Below are 17,195 nucleotides of genomic sequence, written 5' to 3' on the forward strand. Positions count from 1 at the left end.
TTGTACATGGGAGGCTTTCATAGCTTCTGAGGACAGCACGCTAGTGTCTCATTTCCCCTAAGATCACAGCTCCGGTCAGAATACTTATCGCCATAACTCAGGCAGATGTGTGACTTTCCTAGGTTAGAGGCACCCAGAGTGTGCCCGGTCCCCACCTGGTAAAAGGAGGTCATAGAGGACGGGAGGTGACAGGGAGATGAGTGGAAAAGGGTAGAAAAGAGGGAGCTAGTAGGCCTCCCCTCGCTTTGCCCTTCCCAGTCACAGCTGAATCCCCTCTCCTAGGTTTCCCAGTGTGCTGGGGGACTTCATCTAAGTCATCACAGAGACACAACAGCACGCCGATAATGGCAAAGCTCCTGACCCCACACCTGCCACAACATGCTCACGTTAACAACAGTGCCCCCCTCTTCCCCACTACACACACCGTAAATCTTCTGGATACCCTGGAGGTCATCCTGGGGTAGCTTGAAGTTGTGCGTCTCCATGTATTGGTAGAAGGGTGCCATGATGGCACTGGGGTCATTGGAGTGCTCCAGTCCCAGTGCGTGGCCCAGTTCATGCACAGCCACCAGGAAGAGGTCGTTGCCTGGAGAGAGGAACATAGGAGGTGCCCAGGGCGCCTACTTAGTATTAGTCAGTCTGTTACTTAGCATGCCCAACACTTAGCATATCCCCTGCCCCTGCCCTTCATTTGGACACTGGGGACATAGAGAAATCAAATACCATCTTTGCCTATGTACCTCCTGGTACAGAGGGGTACATGCAGAAATTACAAAGGCTACACAGTATCTCAGCACTCGGGTGCTTTAACAATAAACGTGTGTAAAGATTGAGAACTTTCTTTTAAAGAAACCTTTGGGCCTTGCATAAACCACTGGGCAATGTCCCCAGACCTCTTTTTCTTTTCATTTTGAGGCCTTGAACTTGCAACTCTCCTGCCTCAGCCTCCAAGTATCTGGGACTGCATGTCTGTGCTGCTAAGTCCCAATTGCATTGGAGGAAGACGCTCAGGGAGGACACGGTAAGGGTGCGGCTGTCTTGACAGGTGAGACACGGGTCTGCAGGATGGATTAGGGTTAGGGAGGAAGAGGGTGGAGTGTCCTTCCTGGCAGAGTTAGTGCTATAAACCAGGTCCAGGGACAAGCAGTTCATTCCACTTGGCTCTAGAACAAAGCACAAAGGGAGGGCCAGGGAGAGATGAGGTCAGCCAGGCTGGCAAGCAGGGCTCTGTGATGCCCTACAAAGGAATTTGGATCAGTTTCTTGACCATGGGGGGAGCAGTGAGGGGGAAGGGATAGCGGGAGAGGAGATGGGGCACAGTGAAGTCACCCTGGTTACCACCAGAGAGAGGACTAGAAGCAAAGTAGACCTTAGGCAAGTAGATCAATGGAATCAGTTCAGAAGGTGGGGTGCAGGTACTGGAGCACTGGTTGGCAGAATCAAGAAAGCCATGGCAAGACAAGAAGAGGAAATTCCTGGGTTATTGGTGGGTAGTCATCTTCAAGAGGCCTGATGTGCCCAGGGCCCGGTGTGGGGCAGCAGGGCCCTAGTCCTAGAGCCAAAGTCAAGGTGCAGAGTTGAGAACAGGTGGGAGCCTGGTGCTGGAAGAGGGAGAGAGGATCCTGAACATGAAACTGGGGGGCAGCGATGTGTGGTGGCTTTGAGCACCCTGTGCTGGGACAGATCACCTTCACTTCCAGTTCCATACCTACAACCTTTGTGAACTCAGGCAAGCACTTCAAGCTCAGTGTCCTCATTTGTAGAACAGAGAAGCTGGACCTAATTCATTGGGCAAGGACTGAGTAACAAAAACGTGTAAAATGCATGGCATAGCCAGGGATGGTTGCTCTGTTGCTATGGCATAAAACACATGAACTGGACCTGAACAAGTCCACTAGCCAGAAAGGCTGGGTTTCAGTAACCAGATCTCTTAAAGCTGGATCCCTTCAGTTTCCATCTTAATCCTTAGGTAGGTCAAGGCCTGAATTTGTAGGCATTAAGTAACCATAGTATTGGGAAAGAAATTGGCCAAGGAGTTGGGCAGGGCATTATATTTGCCTCCTTTCTGCTCAGTTATAAATTCCTTCTTATATGTCTGAGATTTGTTCACCCCTGAGATCTGCCTCTGTAGGGACCATTTGGAGTCCTGACCTCCAGCTGTTCTTCCCCGCTAGTGACCTTTTGATTTGCGCTTTTGAGAGCTGTGTCAAAGTTGTTTACCAACCCTGCTTCCTGAGCATGCATTGCCCTGGCCTTGACTGAGGATCAGGCGATGAGGTCTTCACCTGTTGACCCACCTGACTGGGTTAGGTATGAACACCTGTTGGCCCACCTGGCTGTGTTAGGTATAAAACCGCCATGGTTGGGGCTGGAGAGATGGCTTAGCGGTTAAGAGCATTGCCCGCTCTTCCAAAGGTCCTGAGTTCAATTCCCAGCAACCACATGGTGGCTCACAACCATCTGTAATGAGGTCTGGCGCCCTCTTCTGGCCTGCAGGCATACACACAGACAGAATATTGTATACATAATAAATAAATAAATATATATATTTTTAAAAAAAACCTCCGGCCGGGCGGTGGTGGCGCACGCCTTTAATCCCAGCACTCGGGAGGCAGAGGCAGGCGGATCTCTGAGTTCGAGGCCAGCCTGGTCTACAAGAGCTAGCTCCAGGACAGGCTCTAGAAACTACAGGGAAACCCTGTCTCGAAAAACCAAAAAAAAAAAAAAAAAAAAACAAAAAACCCTCCATGGTGCTGTTCAATAAAGGGCTTCTTCTACTAGCAACTAGAGAGGTGTATGCGAGTTCAATCCTGACGTCCTTCGCTCGGTTTCAGTTCCAGGCCATGCAGGCCTGGCATGCCTCTTATCTCCTAGTTCTAGGCATGTCTCAGTCCCTCTCTGCTACTCTGAAGTCCAGGGAGGGCACCAGGAGCCAAGAACCTTGCTGCCCACTCTGGATCTAATATCCCTGGCAGAATTGCCCTCCCCCAGCCCACCAAGGCCCCAGGAGAGGCAGATGAGGATGGGAGCCCTCTGGCCTTTTGAGTAAGGGCTTGGGAAAAGAGGACTCAGACTGATTCTCCACTGACACCAACAGTGTCATCCATGATGCCACCTTCGAACAGTGGAGAGGAATGGGGGATGGGCAAGATCACTGCAAGGTTGGCCAAAAGCCTGGGCTGGCCTTCTGCTGAGAAAGGCAGGCTGACAGGAGAAAGCCAGGTTGCCCCCAGCTCCTTCCTCAGGTCCTGGTCCCTCCAGCAGCAGGGAAGCAGTGAGCTCATCTTTTAGCTTCATTCCAAACAAAGGTGGCTGCTGGAGCTGGCAGAAGGCAGCTCAGCTCCCTGTGGCCTGGCCTGGCCTGGCTCTGCTCCCAGCCTGCTGCTCCACCTGGACACGCTGTTCAGGGTCTCTCTCCTGACCAGGTCTCTCATAGGACCATCCATGGGGACCTCAGCAGGGAGCCAGGGAGCCAATGGTTCTCTCAATCATTGTCTTTAGTTGTGCCCATTCTGTGACTGGTGAAATCCCTTGAAGGAAAGAGGCATGTAAGTTTCTTCCCAGAACCAAAAGGAAGAGAAGAACTGAGAAGCCAGCATCCTACTACACAGAACCAGGGAAGCTTTGGGGGCGGGGGGAGAAGGTGGGGAGGACAGCCACCTTGAGCTTGTGAGGGGACATAGAAGGATGGGGCCAGGGTCAGCTGTGGAGAAGAACCTAGTGCCTCATGGAGAGGAGGCTCTTGGGGTCTTCACTCCCCCAAGGGAGGAAGGCAGGGAGCAGGGTGATTAGAATATGGTTTCTGCGACTCTGCCATGTCCTAGTGGTGTGGCATTTGAAGAGCCCTTTCTCTGCGGCAAAGCCAATAATGGCTGCCTTCCTCCTAAGAACAGGGACTAATGAGTCAAGGTAAACCAAGTGCCACCCCAGGTCCTGGCACAGATGGGTCATTACTCATTGCCACTGCCATGTTGAGCCGTGAGAGGACCGATGTCACCAAGCATGTGTGTTCTGGAGGTCTCTGGACCTCGGAGCATGGCAGTCTGCTTGGCTTCTCTGCTAGACCTTGCCTCTTTGTTGGGGATCCCCATCTTCCTGACTCCAGTAGCACCCACCCCGAGGCAGTTCTCCTCAGCGGTGTCCCTTCCACCTTCCATGAAAGTTCACCCCAGTGATCATCTCCCAGGAAACCAGCCTGGCTCTCCCAGCTGGCCTAGAATGCTGCCTTCTCCACTCTGCCAGCATTTTAATCTCAGGCAGCTTTAGGTACTGGCCACTTTCCAGCCTTCATTAATTACAGCCATGGGTATGTATCCTGCCCCAAGACTCAGCTTCTTGGGGGCAGTAGCCCCAGAAAAATGGCTGAAAGTTCCTGAGTCTAGCACAGTAAGGTGACAGGACCCAAGAGCGGACAATGCCAAAACGACTGTAGTTTGCCAAGTACTGTCCCTGGACCACCCGCTGCAGACCCCTGTGGGGACGGTTAAAGATATGGCATCTCGCTTTCACATCTGGCTCTGCTGCTTTCACATCTGGCCCTGCTGCCTTCCAACGGTGTGACTTTCTCAGTTCCCCCAGCAGAGCTTCACTTCTGTCATCTGTAAACTGCAGATTATAATCCCTGCCTCCCCTACCAGGGATGAGTTGTGAGCTAAGTGTGGAAAGGCGCTGTCCTGTGATGCAGGGTGTGGTCACGAAGGCGCTCTCTGACTTGCACCTTCCTCTAGGAAGGAACGCCGAGGGCTGGGTCCCCTCCTGGAAGAGCTGACTTCACTGGCTGACTCATTTGGAGAAAGTTCAATGAAAATGGCTTTGAGGTGTGGTGGGCTAGCTTGCTCCTTTGTACACTTCAGTGGAATGAGAGTCACATGCACAGATCAGTGGCACTCTGGAGAGCAGTGTGTGTATGTTGTATGCATGTGCACAGGCATGCTTACCTGTGGGGCATGCATGTAGAAACCAGAGATTGCTGTCAAGAATTCTCTATTGCTCTACACTTCCATTTATTTATTTGGGAACAGTATCTCTCAGTAAACGCGGTGCTTGCTGCTTTGGTTAGACAGGCTGGCCAGTGAGCCCATAGTATCTGCGTGATTCTGTCCCCTAGCTTGGGGTTACAGACGCACATTGCCACAGCTGGCTTTTATGTGGGTGCTGGGGATCGAACTCAGGTCCTCATGCTTGCACAGCAAGCTCTTGGCCCACTGAGCCAACTTCCCTGTCTCACCTTCCCCACTCCACCCTCCAGACAGGGTCTCTGCATCCCATGGTGCTCTGGAACTTACTGTGTAGCCTAGGCTGGCGTCAGAACTGTAACAGTCTTCCTGCCTCATCCCCGAGTGCTAGAACTATAGGCGTGAATAAGAAATTTTTTCAACACTGGGCCAGTGAAGATTGTGATTCAGGAGGTTTGGGTTCAGATATAGACTACACTGATTCCTTCCTTCCCCCTTCCCTCCTCTCTCTCTCTCTCTCTCTCTCTCTCTCTCTCTCCTTTTAAACAGTACAGCTTGAATCATATGTATTTCCTGATGTAGTGAACAGAACACATCAATTCTACCAAGGAAAGATCCTGCCCAAAAGTGAACCTAAGCCTAGTCAGGCCTGCTCTACTCTATAATACTCAGTAACCATGAGGAGGGAGACAGGTTAAAGGTGAGTCTGAGTCATAGTCACATCAAGTGAAATGCCTACACTCAGGACAGTTTCTTCCATACAAGACAGGGAAATGTGGGGGCGGGGGTATTTTTAAATTGCAAGACAACAACTGTAAAAGACACTTTTGAGGTAATTGGGGACATTATCACTGGATAAGATATTGTGAGTATGTGTATGTGTGTGTATGTGTGTATGTGTGCCTACAAGTGTGTGTGTGTATGTTTGTATGTGTGCCTACAAGTGTGTGTGGGTATGTGAGTGTGTGTGTATGTCTGTATGTGTGTCTACGTGTGTGTGTGTGTGCGTATGTTTGTATGTGTGCCTACAAGTGTGTGTGTGTGTGTGTGTATGTTTGTATGTGTGCCCACAAGCGTGCGTGGGTATGTGTGTGTGTATGTTTGCATGTGTGCCTACAAGCGTGCGTGGGTATGTGGAGGCCAGAAGTCAACCCTGAGTATTGTTGTATCTTGTGTTTTGGGGCAGGGTCTCTCCTTGGACCTGGAGCTTCCTGATCAGGCTAGGCTGCTTAGCCAGCAAGCCCTAGGCATTCCCCTGTCTCTGCCTCTCCAGTGTTGGGATTATAAGTGTATGACACCACACCTGGCTTTTCCACATGGGTTCTGGGAATCGAACTCAGGTCTTCATGCTTGCATGGCAAGCACTTTACCAGTGCTCTGGGCATTAAATTCTAAACAGTTGTTAACTTTGTTGAGTTTGATACTGATTTTGTGGTTTTATTAAAATTCGGTCTTTGTTAGAGTGTCACCCTAAAGTAGTCATATATAAAATGAGATTATGCCTGTGCCTTTCTTTCTTTAAAATACATCAGCCGTGGGGCTGGAGTGATAACTCAGTGGTTAAGAGCACTTGTTGCTCTTGTAGAGGACCAGGGTTCATTTTCCAACACCCACATGGCAGTCCACAACCATCTGTGACGCTAGTTCCAGAAGATCTGACACCCTCTTCTGCTTGTAGTACACTCAGATGTAGGCAAAACACCCATACACATAAAATAAAGACAAAATAAAACCTCCGTCCCGAAATAAAAGTGGAAGGAGTGGGCATAGGAGGAAAACGGTGTTGATCACCGGAACAGAGCACTGTGCTCTAGGGTCCTTCCTGGTCTCCCTCTTTTAGAGAGTTTGAAAATGTCCCATAGTGAACGAAGAAAGTCGATAATCAGACCAAAGTACCCAGGAGAGCCTCATTGAGTCTCTGTGGACATCAAATGCCACCATTATCCAGGTGCTCAACAAACTGTGCTTCCTTCCCTCTCGCTGAAACCTGTCTTGGGGAGGCGCTCACCTGCTCACCCCGGTGCCTCCAGCCAGGAATCTATTGCTGTACTTCTCAGCTCACCTCTGGCTTTACAGAGCAACATCCTGACGCCTGTCCAGAGCAGGCATTAGCTCTCTGGGATTCCTATCAGAGCTGGAGTTGTTAAAATGTGCTGGTCAGTCAGGAGGGAGCTGCAATGCTGTCCTTTATGGGCTCCAGCCCTTCCCCCACGCCCCCACGCCAGTTCTTAGGACTGGAGGCTGAGACCCTGGGGTCTGGCAGAAAGGGAGGTAGAGGGTTTCTTCCTAGCACCTCCATGGGAAAATAGCCCTTTGAAAGTTCAGTTGTGTTTACCAGAATTAAAACCAAAACCCTTCCAGCTTACGGTGCCTGGCACACAACAGGGCCTGAAAATGATAGATGGTTTCCCTGACGTCTTATCAGTTGTCATGGTCATTTGTTGACAGCAGTCCAAAAACAAGAATAAGATAACGAAAAGGTACACAAAAGGGCAGGAAAGTTATCCAGGATGTCGGAGAGATGACGCCAAACCCGAGGAAACAGAGCTTTGTAGGAAACAGAACAAAAATCTGAAGAGGGAAGAGGATGAAGAAACTGAACAGTCTCATATCACCCTGACTGCACCTTGGCCAAAGCATCTCCTGGACCAGTGTTGGACTGATGAGAGGAACGAGCCCCCCACTCACACGGTGGTCTGGAGAGTCCCAAGGGAGCAGCCCATGTTCTACGCCAGACATGGCTTCTGAGGGCAGGGACTGCGAAGAGCCTGCCTGTACCAAGTGGCACCAAGGCAGGAACAGGTCCTGTGTTTTCCCAGCTTGATACCACTAGAGAATCAGGATCTCCAGGGACAGGACACACACACACACTCTCTCTCTGTCTTTCTTTTTGAGAATTTTTTAATGATTTATTTGACTTTATTTTATGTGCATTGGTGTGTAGGTGTCAGATCCCCTAGAACCGGAGTTACAGACAGTTGTGAGCTGCCATGTGGGTGCTTGGAATTGAATCCGGGTCCTCTGGAAGAGCAACCAGTGCTCTGAACCACTGAGCCATCTCTCCATCTGAGGAATCCATGTTTCTAAAAAGACCCTTGGTGGTTCTTATGACCAGGCTGGGTAGGGAAACTTCAAGGATGTCTCTCAAAACTGGACTCTGCATTCTTAAGTTTCTAGGTGATTGTCATGATGCCTGTAGTTTGAGAACCACGGAAGCTCAGCATGCTAGCTGAGGGTGTGGGCTCCAGGGTTATAATACCAAATTCAAAGCTTTGTTCAACTACTCACTAATGGTTCTCTATGCTTCTGTTTGCCTATCTGTCATACCTACTTATGGCACGATGCGTGGGAGGCACTTGGTATGGGCCTCAGAGCCTTAACCTCCATTAACTACTGTCTGCTATAATCTAAAGGCTGAATCCTGTATCCCTCCTTTCTCCTGACTCTTGTTGCATTTTCTTGGCACCTGTGCTGCAGCCATCACTAGAGCCTGCCTTATGGTAGACACCTGACTGGGTTTCAGAGGGCAGATTCTGCCTACTCCCTTAATTAAATGTCCGCGTACCCCTTGGTCTTTGTGGGACTTTGTACCATGTCACACCAGCATTGACAGAGACCTTAGAGATTACTTAATTTGTCTCCACTTCCTGTATTCTGGGATTACAGATATGTACCTACCACTCCTTGCTTATGCTGGGGATTGAACCTGGGGCTTTATGAATGCTAGACAAAGACCCTACCAATTGAGCTACACCCTTAGCGCTTTCATAGGGTGTTGTTGAACTAGGGTTTGAGCTCCGGCACTGCCACCCACCAGTTATGCCATTCGAGCCCTGAGCTCTTCATCTTAAAAATGGACATAGCAGTCGGCCTCGATGGTTCAGTGGATAGAGACACTTGCTACCAAGCCCAATGGCCCAGGTTCAAGCCTTGGGCTCTACCTGGAAAGGAGTGAAAGGACTCCCACAAGTTGTCCTCTGAACTCTCCATAGTACACACTCACCCCACAAATAACTACACAAATGAAAGAGGTTATTGGGCCAGTGAGATGGTGCTAGGTAAAGAAGTACCTGCCACCAGACATGATCACCTGAGTTTGATTCCTGGAAACCTACATAACAGAAGGAGAAACCTGACCTCTCCAAGCTGTCCTCTGACCTTCACATGAGAGCTATGGCATGTGTACACCAGCACAACGTACAACGTACACACATACAATGAAATGAATATAATATAAAGTAATTTTCAGTGGGCACAACATTGTGTCCATTCCCATTTGCTAAGCAAGTGTCTTAGTTCGTGTGGATGAACTCTTTAAAGACAAGTGGTGATCACTGCTGTATTGACTGCGCTCTGCAGGGATCTGCAGAGTCACAGCGGTGCAGGGCAAGTTATCTGAGGATGCTAGAGAGGCTAGGTCACAGCTTAGAGCAACTTTGGGACCAGAACCCGTCAGATCTCCAGTTCTACTTTAAAGCCCCCTAACCTCTTTCTTCAGCCTCTGACACATCGTTTCCTTATTCATGGTGCAATCCTGGCTCTGCCCAATTAGACTGACTTCTAGGTGGTTTCACCCTCTTTTATGGCCCTGGTCCTGGGGGATCAGGAGCAGGTGTTGAATATTAACAGAGATCACAGTTCTCACCCTCTCAAGTCCTTAGTTCTTAGATAAGAAGCTCTGGGAAGCAGGTCATCAGTGGGATCTCCAAATACAACCTTGCTACATCTTTCTCTGACAGCTGAACAGCCCAGCCCTGGCTCCTCCACCCAGCCTCTCATGTTCTTACCATCATGGTTGGCATTTCCTAGTGTCCAGGGCTCATCTGAATCGAAGTGAGTGTCTCCTCCGATCCCTGGGCCGGGAAAGTAGGCATGGGCGAGAAATCCCCCTTCCCCATCAAATGGGGAGCTGTCACCATGGAAACCAGAAGCAAAGAAGATCATGATGTCCGCCTCCTTCCGATCACTTTTGATCTCATGGTATGGCACCTCTTCAAAAGTCAGAGGGGTTACCTTCTGCCACACATCGAAAGCCTGCCGAATGGCTTTCCGTGTGTCCAGCTCACCCACCTTTGGGGTATAGTTGTGAATGCTGGTGAGAGAGAGAGAGAGAAGGATCATTAGAAAGAAATACAGAATCAGAGACTAGTGGAGCTGAAAGGATGTCAGAGCCAGCATGGTTCAGTGGTCTTCACATTTTGAGCCCTAGAATTCTACTGAGACGCCCTGGGGGCTGAAGGACAGGCTGAATAGGAAGTGCATCAGCGCCCCCATCAGAATAGCTTTGTTTTCATCAGCGTTTTTATTCTTGACAAGGTTTGTGTTGCATAAGGGATTCCATCCAATGTCTAGTAAAATATTCATAGGCAGACTCCTTTAATTTAACTCTATCTCTCCCAATACATAAAACAAATACATTTGTAAAGGTCACACACCTACTCAGATAGTACAGAGGCTTTAAGGTGGAAAAGTACTAGCTAAGGCTGCTCTATCAGCAGCTAGTGTAGGTCAACACATAACTTAATCCAGCGCCTGACTTAGCTCTAACTGTATCTGTGGTGCACGGTTCTCCACAGTGGAACACTACTACTTATGTGTTCTCTGCCCCATGAATACCCAGGGCATGGATCATCTTACCCATCCCCTGGGAAGGAAGCCAAAGTCTAGAGGGGTTGGGGAATGGGAGGTAAGGTCAGAGTTGGGCTAGAAACATTTCTCCCTCCTCTTGACCCATTCCTCATCTTTGAAAGACCCAAGAGTCTCCTAACCTGGATTCCTCTTAAGTTTCCTTCTCTTTTTGAAAAAAAAAAATCCTGTTCTGATATCTACATCTTGCCAATAAGGAAAGCCCTTACTTTAACCCAGTAACCTCTATCTTAGGCTCTTTTTTTTCCTTTGTGATCACACATTAAATTTATTAGATGGATATCTTAGGCTCTTATACTGTACTTTGGGAATTGATCTAAGATGTAATCACAGTTTTGAGAGGTGCCAAGCAGAGCCCATTGGAGCCTTTCTTAGCCTGGTTCTTGCCCAAGCACCTGTGAACCCTGGTGTCTGGCCCTGCTGTACTGGGTTTCATTTTCCTTGTTTCAGCCACTGTGGGGCTTGGAGAGAAAATCTGCTGTACCCTGACTTTCACAGTCATGGCATGACACCATTGTGAGCCATGTCCTCATCCCTTACTCTCCTTAAGAAACAGCAGAGACTCTGCATTAGCGTCTTGGGTGAAGTCTGTCCAGCTGAAGCTGGGAATCCAGCAGAGGCAGGGTAGCATTTAAGCATGAACAGAGAACTCTGCCTTGGGTCTTTACACAGCAGAATCCTACTAAACAATTCCTACCCCATGTTCAGTGCTAACAACTGCAGGCGTCTCAACAAAGGACCAGGCAAACCAGAAAACCTGAAGCCAGAGTCACCTGTGGAGACCACAAGGAAGACAGGGTCACAGGCTCTCAGCCTCTGGTCCTGATGGCCACACACTTGGCCTTGTCCTGACACTCCCCACTGACATACCTACCATGTGAACCTCAGAAACTTGGGCAGGAAAAACAGAATGAGCATGGGGGGCAAAACCAGGGAGGAAGCAAGGGGGCCACATCACCTGTAGGTGATGTGTTTCTGCCTCCACTTCTGTCCCGTCAGGGCATAGCGCTTGTTTCTCCGCCTCCTGCTCAAGTGTGGGTGATCAGGGACACCGCATCGGGGCTTCTTCATCCACCTGGACAGAGAGAAGGCACAGACACATGCGCACACATACACACGTGTATCATGGTCACTGAACACTCTACGAAGTCATTTGCTCAGTCCACAACTCCCGTCTGAACGGCAGTGCACATTCTCAGCTTAGATTCTGGAACCTTCGCTCTGCATGCCCTCAGAAGGAATTTGATAGACTGACTGATTCAGTAATTCATTCACTCCCAAGGAGAAACACCTGAGTTCAAGAAACATTTAAAACCCTGGAGGCAGGAGACATTTGTAAGTCCTCGTTCTACCAAGCGAGGACCCCAGGCAGGGGATGAACTCAACATGAACCCGTTTCCTCATCAGCATAACTGCGATAAACTCCTACTCCCCCTTCCCCCCCAACTCAGTCTGCGATGCTCCATGTGGTCTAGCCCCTGCCCACGTGTCCAGCCGCAGCGGGGCCTGCTGTTCTCTGACTGTGGTAACCATTCCTGCTCTAGAGACTTTGCATCTGCTGTCTGCTTTGCTTGTAGCCCTCTGTCTTCATGCAGTTTGTCCCTTCCCTTCATTCCGGTCGATGCCCTTGGGAGAGAGCTTCACCGATGACCTCATCTAAAGCGACGTGATCCCTGCACACTTGCCTAATGTTTCCCCTAGTGGTTCTCAGTACCCGAAATGTATACATCTGCTTTCTGGTTTACTCTGGGCTTTTCTCGCCAGATTCTGAGCGGCATGAGGGTAGGAGAGTTGCCTGTATCCTTAGGGTTGGCACAGTGCCTCACATGGGAGGGGGGTTAATAATGATTTCTTAACCGACGACTGAAGAAATGAGTGCATCGGAACTCTTCAACACCACAGCAGAAGAGCATGAACGATAGTCAGTGCCCCTTTGCCACAGGTGTGTAAGAAATGGCTCAATACCCAGGTATCCTGTAAAGCCAGGACTTGGGAGGCAGGAGGATCAAAAATTCCAGGCCAGCCCAGTCTATACAGTGAGACCGTGACTCAAAAGAAGAGACGTCTATGAGCAGATAAAGGATGTCTGTAGAATGTAATTTTCTGTAGCACTTATTACATTGTATTGTGGCTTTAGATGTTAATTTGTTGCTTCTAGTAACAGCAGAGTCTGGGAGGACAGGAATCATGTTACATTTGCCATTGTCCCAATGCTAGCCGAGTGCTTGGGACTCAGGAAGTCTTGATACACTTGTTCGTTATTAGGTAAAGGCACACCAGGGAGCAAGCCTGAGACATCACTGGGGATTTAAGGAGGGTCCAGGTAGGAGATTTAAAAAGCCACAACTGACTAGGGCCAGACTGCCCTGTATTTTATGTTCTGCACTGGCCTAACAACCGACCCACTGAACTATAGCTTGGCATTGCTGGAAAGGAAAATGTCTGACCTCATTCACAGCTGTTAAAAGCAGTTGCCATTGGCAGTGGAGAGAAGAAGACAGACCGTTTTAACCACATATGAAAAGCCCCTGGAGGGAACGAACTTGGTCTTCCTCATCTTGATGTGTTCCACTCACTCAGAGGGTGACCCGCTCTCACGGCAGTACCGGATCACCATGACAGCAACAGCACACATCCATGTAAACATTTGTGGTTCTCACATATTCAGACGCTCTAAGAATGCTTGGATTTGAGGTGGAATCTTGCTAGGCAGCCCAGGCTACCTTCAAATTCATGACCCTTCCGTCTTCATATCCTGTGTGTTAGGATTATAAGCAGACCCAACTACACCTGGATCGCTTGTAGGATTTTCAGTTTAAAAGTTTTAATTATTTCTTTGCTATTTTTGTGTGTACACGATGTGTTTGGGACTGCTGTAGATAGTGGCATACATGGAGCCCGGAGGATGGCACATGGAATCTGTTCTTTTCTCCCTTGACATGGGCTCCAGGGATTGAACTCAGGTTGTCAGGATTTGAATCGGATTGTTTGGAACACAGAAGTCAGCGAGGCAGGACTGCTACTTCTCTGACTTGGTGAACTACGGACGCAGTTTAGTGAAGGAAGACCAGGGCTTTTATTTCCTCCTCTCGGCCCTTAGTGTAAAGCTGACTTAGAGGAGCTACGTGGCTGGATGAACGAGTGAAGGAATAAGCGTGTGACATTTCCCAAGGTAAACACTCGAAAATAGTACTCAGAATTGTGAATCAAACTTCCTTTTACTAACACACCCTGGGAAGAGCGAGACCTGAAAGCCGGCTGGCAGGAAATGGGTAGTGATAGGCAGCGATTGCCCCAAGTCACAGAGCTAAGGTGGAACCCTCTGAGCTCTTCCTACCCCACTCCAGTCTTGGGCTGGAGTGTGTGTTAGAGCAGAACTGTGGGTAGGCAATGCTACCTCTTCCCTCAGCTCCTCCCCTTTCTCTCCTCCTCTCCCATCTTGCTGTGGTTTGAACCCTGTCCAGCAGGCCCGGGGCTTTCTGGAGCACAGTAAAACCCAAGGCCAGGTGGTGCCTCAGTGGAGACACCAGTGATCCTGGCCCAGGATGTACTGCCACGAAGCCTGCACAAATGCCTCAGAAAAACACCGGCCTAGGAAGGAGGTGAGGATCTATAAGCCACTCACCCGTAAGGCCAAGGACCAAGAATTCTGCTCACAGCCTCCTAGGAGCCTTCGAATGTACTGTCTCCAGATTTCACAATATCACAGTAAGAGGAGGAAGGGCCAGGAAATGTTTGGATAGAATAACAGACCACCAGGGTTTGAGAATTTGCGGCTTGGAATAATGGCTTCAAGGATCTGGTACCCAAGCCCAGCACTCAGTCCCCCAGAGATGACTGATTCCATACCAGAGTAACCTGTCTGAGGGTGAACTGATTCTCGAGGCACAATTGTGTGCATTTCCCATTCTGCCTCCTGCCAGTTCCCCCGTGTCCTCAGGCAGCCCTGCCATCTGCTTCCACCCTCACGTGGGCTCCCATCTCCCCCTTTGGAAATTCACTTCTGCTCTTTCTAGGCCTTTCTGGCCTGAATGTCTCTTCTGAAACAGTTCGGGTGGCTTTCATGGAGATTTCTTTTTAGTTTTTAAAATTATTTTACTTATTATTATTATTATTATTATTATTATTATTATTAATGTGTCCACACACAAGATTAGAGAACTTTTAGGAGATGGTTCTCTCCTTTCAATATGGGATCTAGGGATTGAACTGAGGTCGTTAGGTTGTGTGGCAAGTACTTTTTACCTGTTGGGCCCATCTTTAATCCCAGTACTTGGGAGGCAGGAGAATATCTGTGAGTTCAAGGCTTCCTGGTTTACCTCATGAGGTCCAGGACAGCTAGAAATATGTAGAGAGATTCTGTCTTAAAGCAAAACCAAACCAAAATGTGGTCAACTGCTCTCATCTTTTAAAATTTCTATTTATTTCTATTTTAAATATTTGCGTTATTTTTATGGGTATGTATGTGCTTGTGTATGTTTGTGCATGCAGAAGTCAGAGGGTACCAGACCCTGGAACTGGAGTCACAGGAGGTTGTGAGCTATCATGTGGGTACTAGGAATTGAACTTGGGTCTTATGCAAGAGTAGTAGGTGCTCTTAAACGCGGAGCCATTCTTCCAGCCTCTTACTTGTGTGTGTGTGTGTGTGTGTGTGTGTGTGTACACATGCATGTAGAACATAGGGAACAACTCTGTGGAGTTGGTACTCTCCTTCCACCTTTACATGGATTCTGGGAATCTAACAAATGGCTGGTACAAGCACCTGTACCCAGTGAGCCACTCCGCCCGCCCAACTTTTTTCCAGTGAGAAACAAAAACATGTCCTTTTCGGGCTACCACCCTTTTCTTCCTCTTTCCTTTGTTTTCAGCTTCTCAAAAGTCTTCCCATTTGCCATCTCAGCTGCTCATGTCTCTTCCCCTCATCGCTCACTGATGTGGTTTCCACGGTTCCCCTGAATTTATCCACAATCTCTTGAGTCCTCCTTTGACCACTCTGCGGCTAACCTAGCTGGCCATGCCACCTCCACTGCTGGGAGGTCACTTCCCCCATGTCACCTCCACCCCTCGGGCCCCTCCTTCGAGGCAGGCTTTGTGACCCATCCTCTTTGCCATGTCCCTTAGTGGTGAGAACTATTCTCCTGGCTGGATTGATGTTACTGCCTCCTCAGCATCTCCCTGGGGTTGGTATGTTTTTGAGCCCTAGGAAGGCATGGCCAGATGACTGTGTTTTTCACAAAGCAGCTAAGTAGGAGGCTGGGGCTAAGCACTGTGCCTGGCACATGCAGGCACCCAGCAGGTGTTTGGAAAATGGGAAAGTGGGACAAGAACTGCCAGCCTGTGACAGCTCCACAGTTCTCTGTATCAAGTGAGCCCTGTGCACAAATCTCAGGGTGCCCAGAGGACTACTGAGAGAGCTCTTTGTTATTGGAACCTGATGAGACTAGAGAGACCTTCAGTAACCCACCCCTCACTGTGCAGACAAGAAAACCGAGGCTCAGAAGGGTTAAGCAACTTGTCTCCAGCCACACAGCATAAAATTAATATCAGAGAGATGGGGGTGGGGGTGGAGAATGAACTGGAACCAGAGTTCCAGAGTGACCTTTGGTATATTCTCTCCCAAGGAGACAGCAAATGGAGACAGATAGGCAGGAAGGATGGGCGTGGTACGAGAAGGACAAATGGGAACGCAGAGTCCAGAGAGTTCAAAGGCACAATGCCCTGTGGAATCTTACTCGATTGTTGTTTGATCCAACACTCCGGTGACTGGGATCCCGTAAAACTGCTGCATAGTGGAGACTGCTGACTGCAAGGCCTTCCCCGAGTGCAGCCCAGACGCCCGCGACTCATAGGGAAGCAGATAGCCATAGGATTTTAACCAGTTCTGAAAGACACGTGAGAGAAAACGATGCATTGGCTGGAGGAGGCGCCGCTCCACACGGCAGAGATTCGCCCTTAAAACTGGGCATCGTTTTACCGAAAGTACTTATGGACCCACACTCTGCTCTCTTCCTCCTCCATCCCACCCTGCAGACATGGTCACCTCAATCTCCAGAATACCTAACTCTGATTGGCTCCCGCTCCCGCCGTCAACCTCTCATTGGCTATCTACTGGCTACAGAATGACACTAGCTTTGTATTCAGAGCTTTGCCTGCCCTTTTTATTCACGAATTCGATGCTTCCCACTGACACAAGACTAACATGCCTGCGCACGGAAACAGCTAATTCACTGAGGGAGAGCAGCCCATGGAAACCTTCCCTCCTAAAACACATTGTGCCCAAAGTCAATCTGACAGTGTCACACCACACCATCTCTGTTGGCAGGGGAATATATATATATATATATATATATATATATAGTCTTCATTGCTAAGATATCTCCCCACAAAGCAATCCATTATAAACAATTATAAATAAGCAAAGCAACATATTCTCTATATATAAATAATAAATGCATAAAAAATCTATTATGTAAGAGAATTCCTTGCCTTTCAGAAATACACATTGAAGGCTTACATAAGAATGTGTGGTATCTGCAACTGGTGCTTAATGGGCTCCAAAATAAATGCATAAATATATTTTGAGAGAGAGAGGGG

The 17,195-nt window shown here is 48.9% G+C and overlaps 1 protein-coding gene across 1 annotated transcript in view; it reads right to left on the reverse strand.

Moving 5' to 3' along the window:
* The window catches only part of Mmp24 (matrix metallopeptidase 24), a 41,821-nt gene that overhangs the window by 7,880 nt on the left and 16,746 nt on the right, over positions 1–17,195 (reverse strand). Inside the window, exons 2-5 of the mRNA XM_038331296.1 lie at positions 16,334–16,482; positions 11,560–11,676; positions 9,743–10,047; positions 425–586 (exon numbers count right to left, since the gene is read on the reverse strand). Coding sequence (XP_038187224.1) covers positions 425–586; positions 9,743–10,047; positions 11,560–11,676; positions 16,334–16,482 — 733 coding nt within the window. The remainder of the gene's footprint in view (positions 1–424; positions 587–9,742; positions 10,048–11,559; positions 11,677–16,333; positions 16,483–17,195) is intronic.

This window comes from Arvicola amphibius, chromosome 5 (genome assembly GCF_903992535.2).
Source record: "Arvicola amphibius chromosome 5, mArvAmp1.2, whole genome shotgun sequence".
Lineage (NCBI taxonomy): Eukaryota > Metazoa > Chordata > Mammalia > Rodentia > Cricetidae > Arvicola > Arvicola amphibius.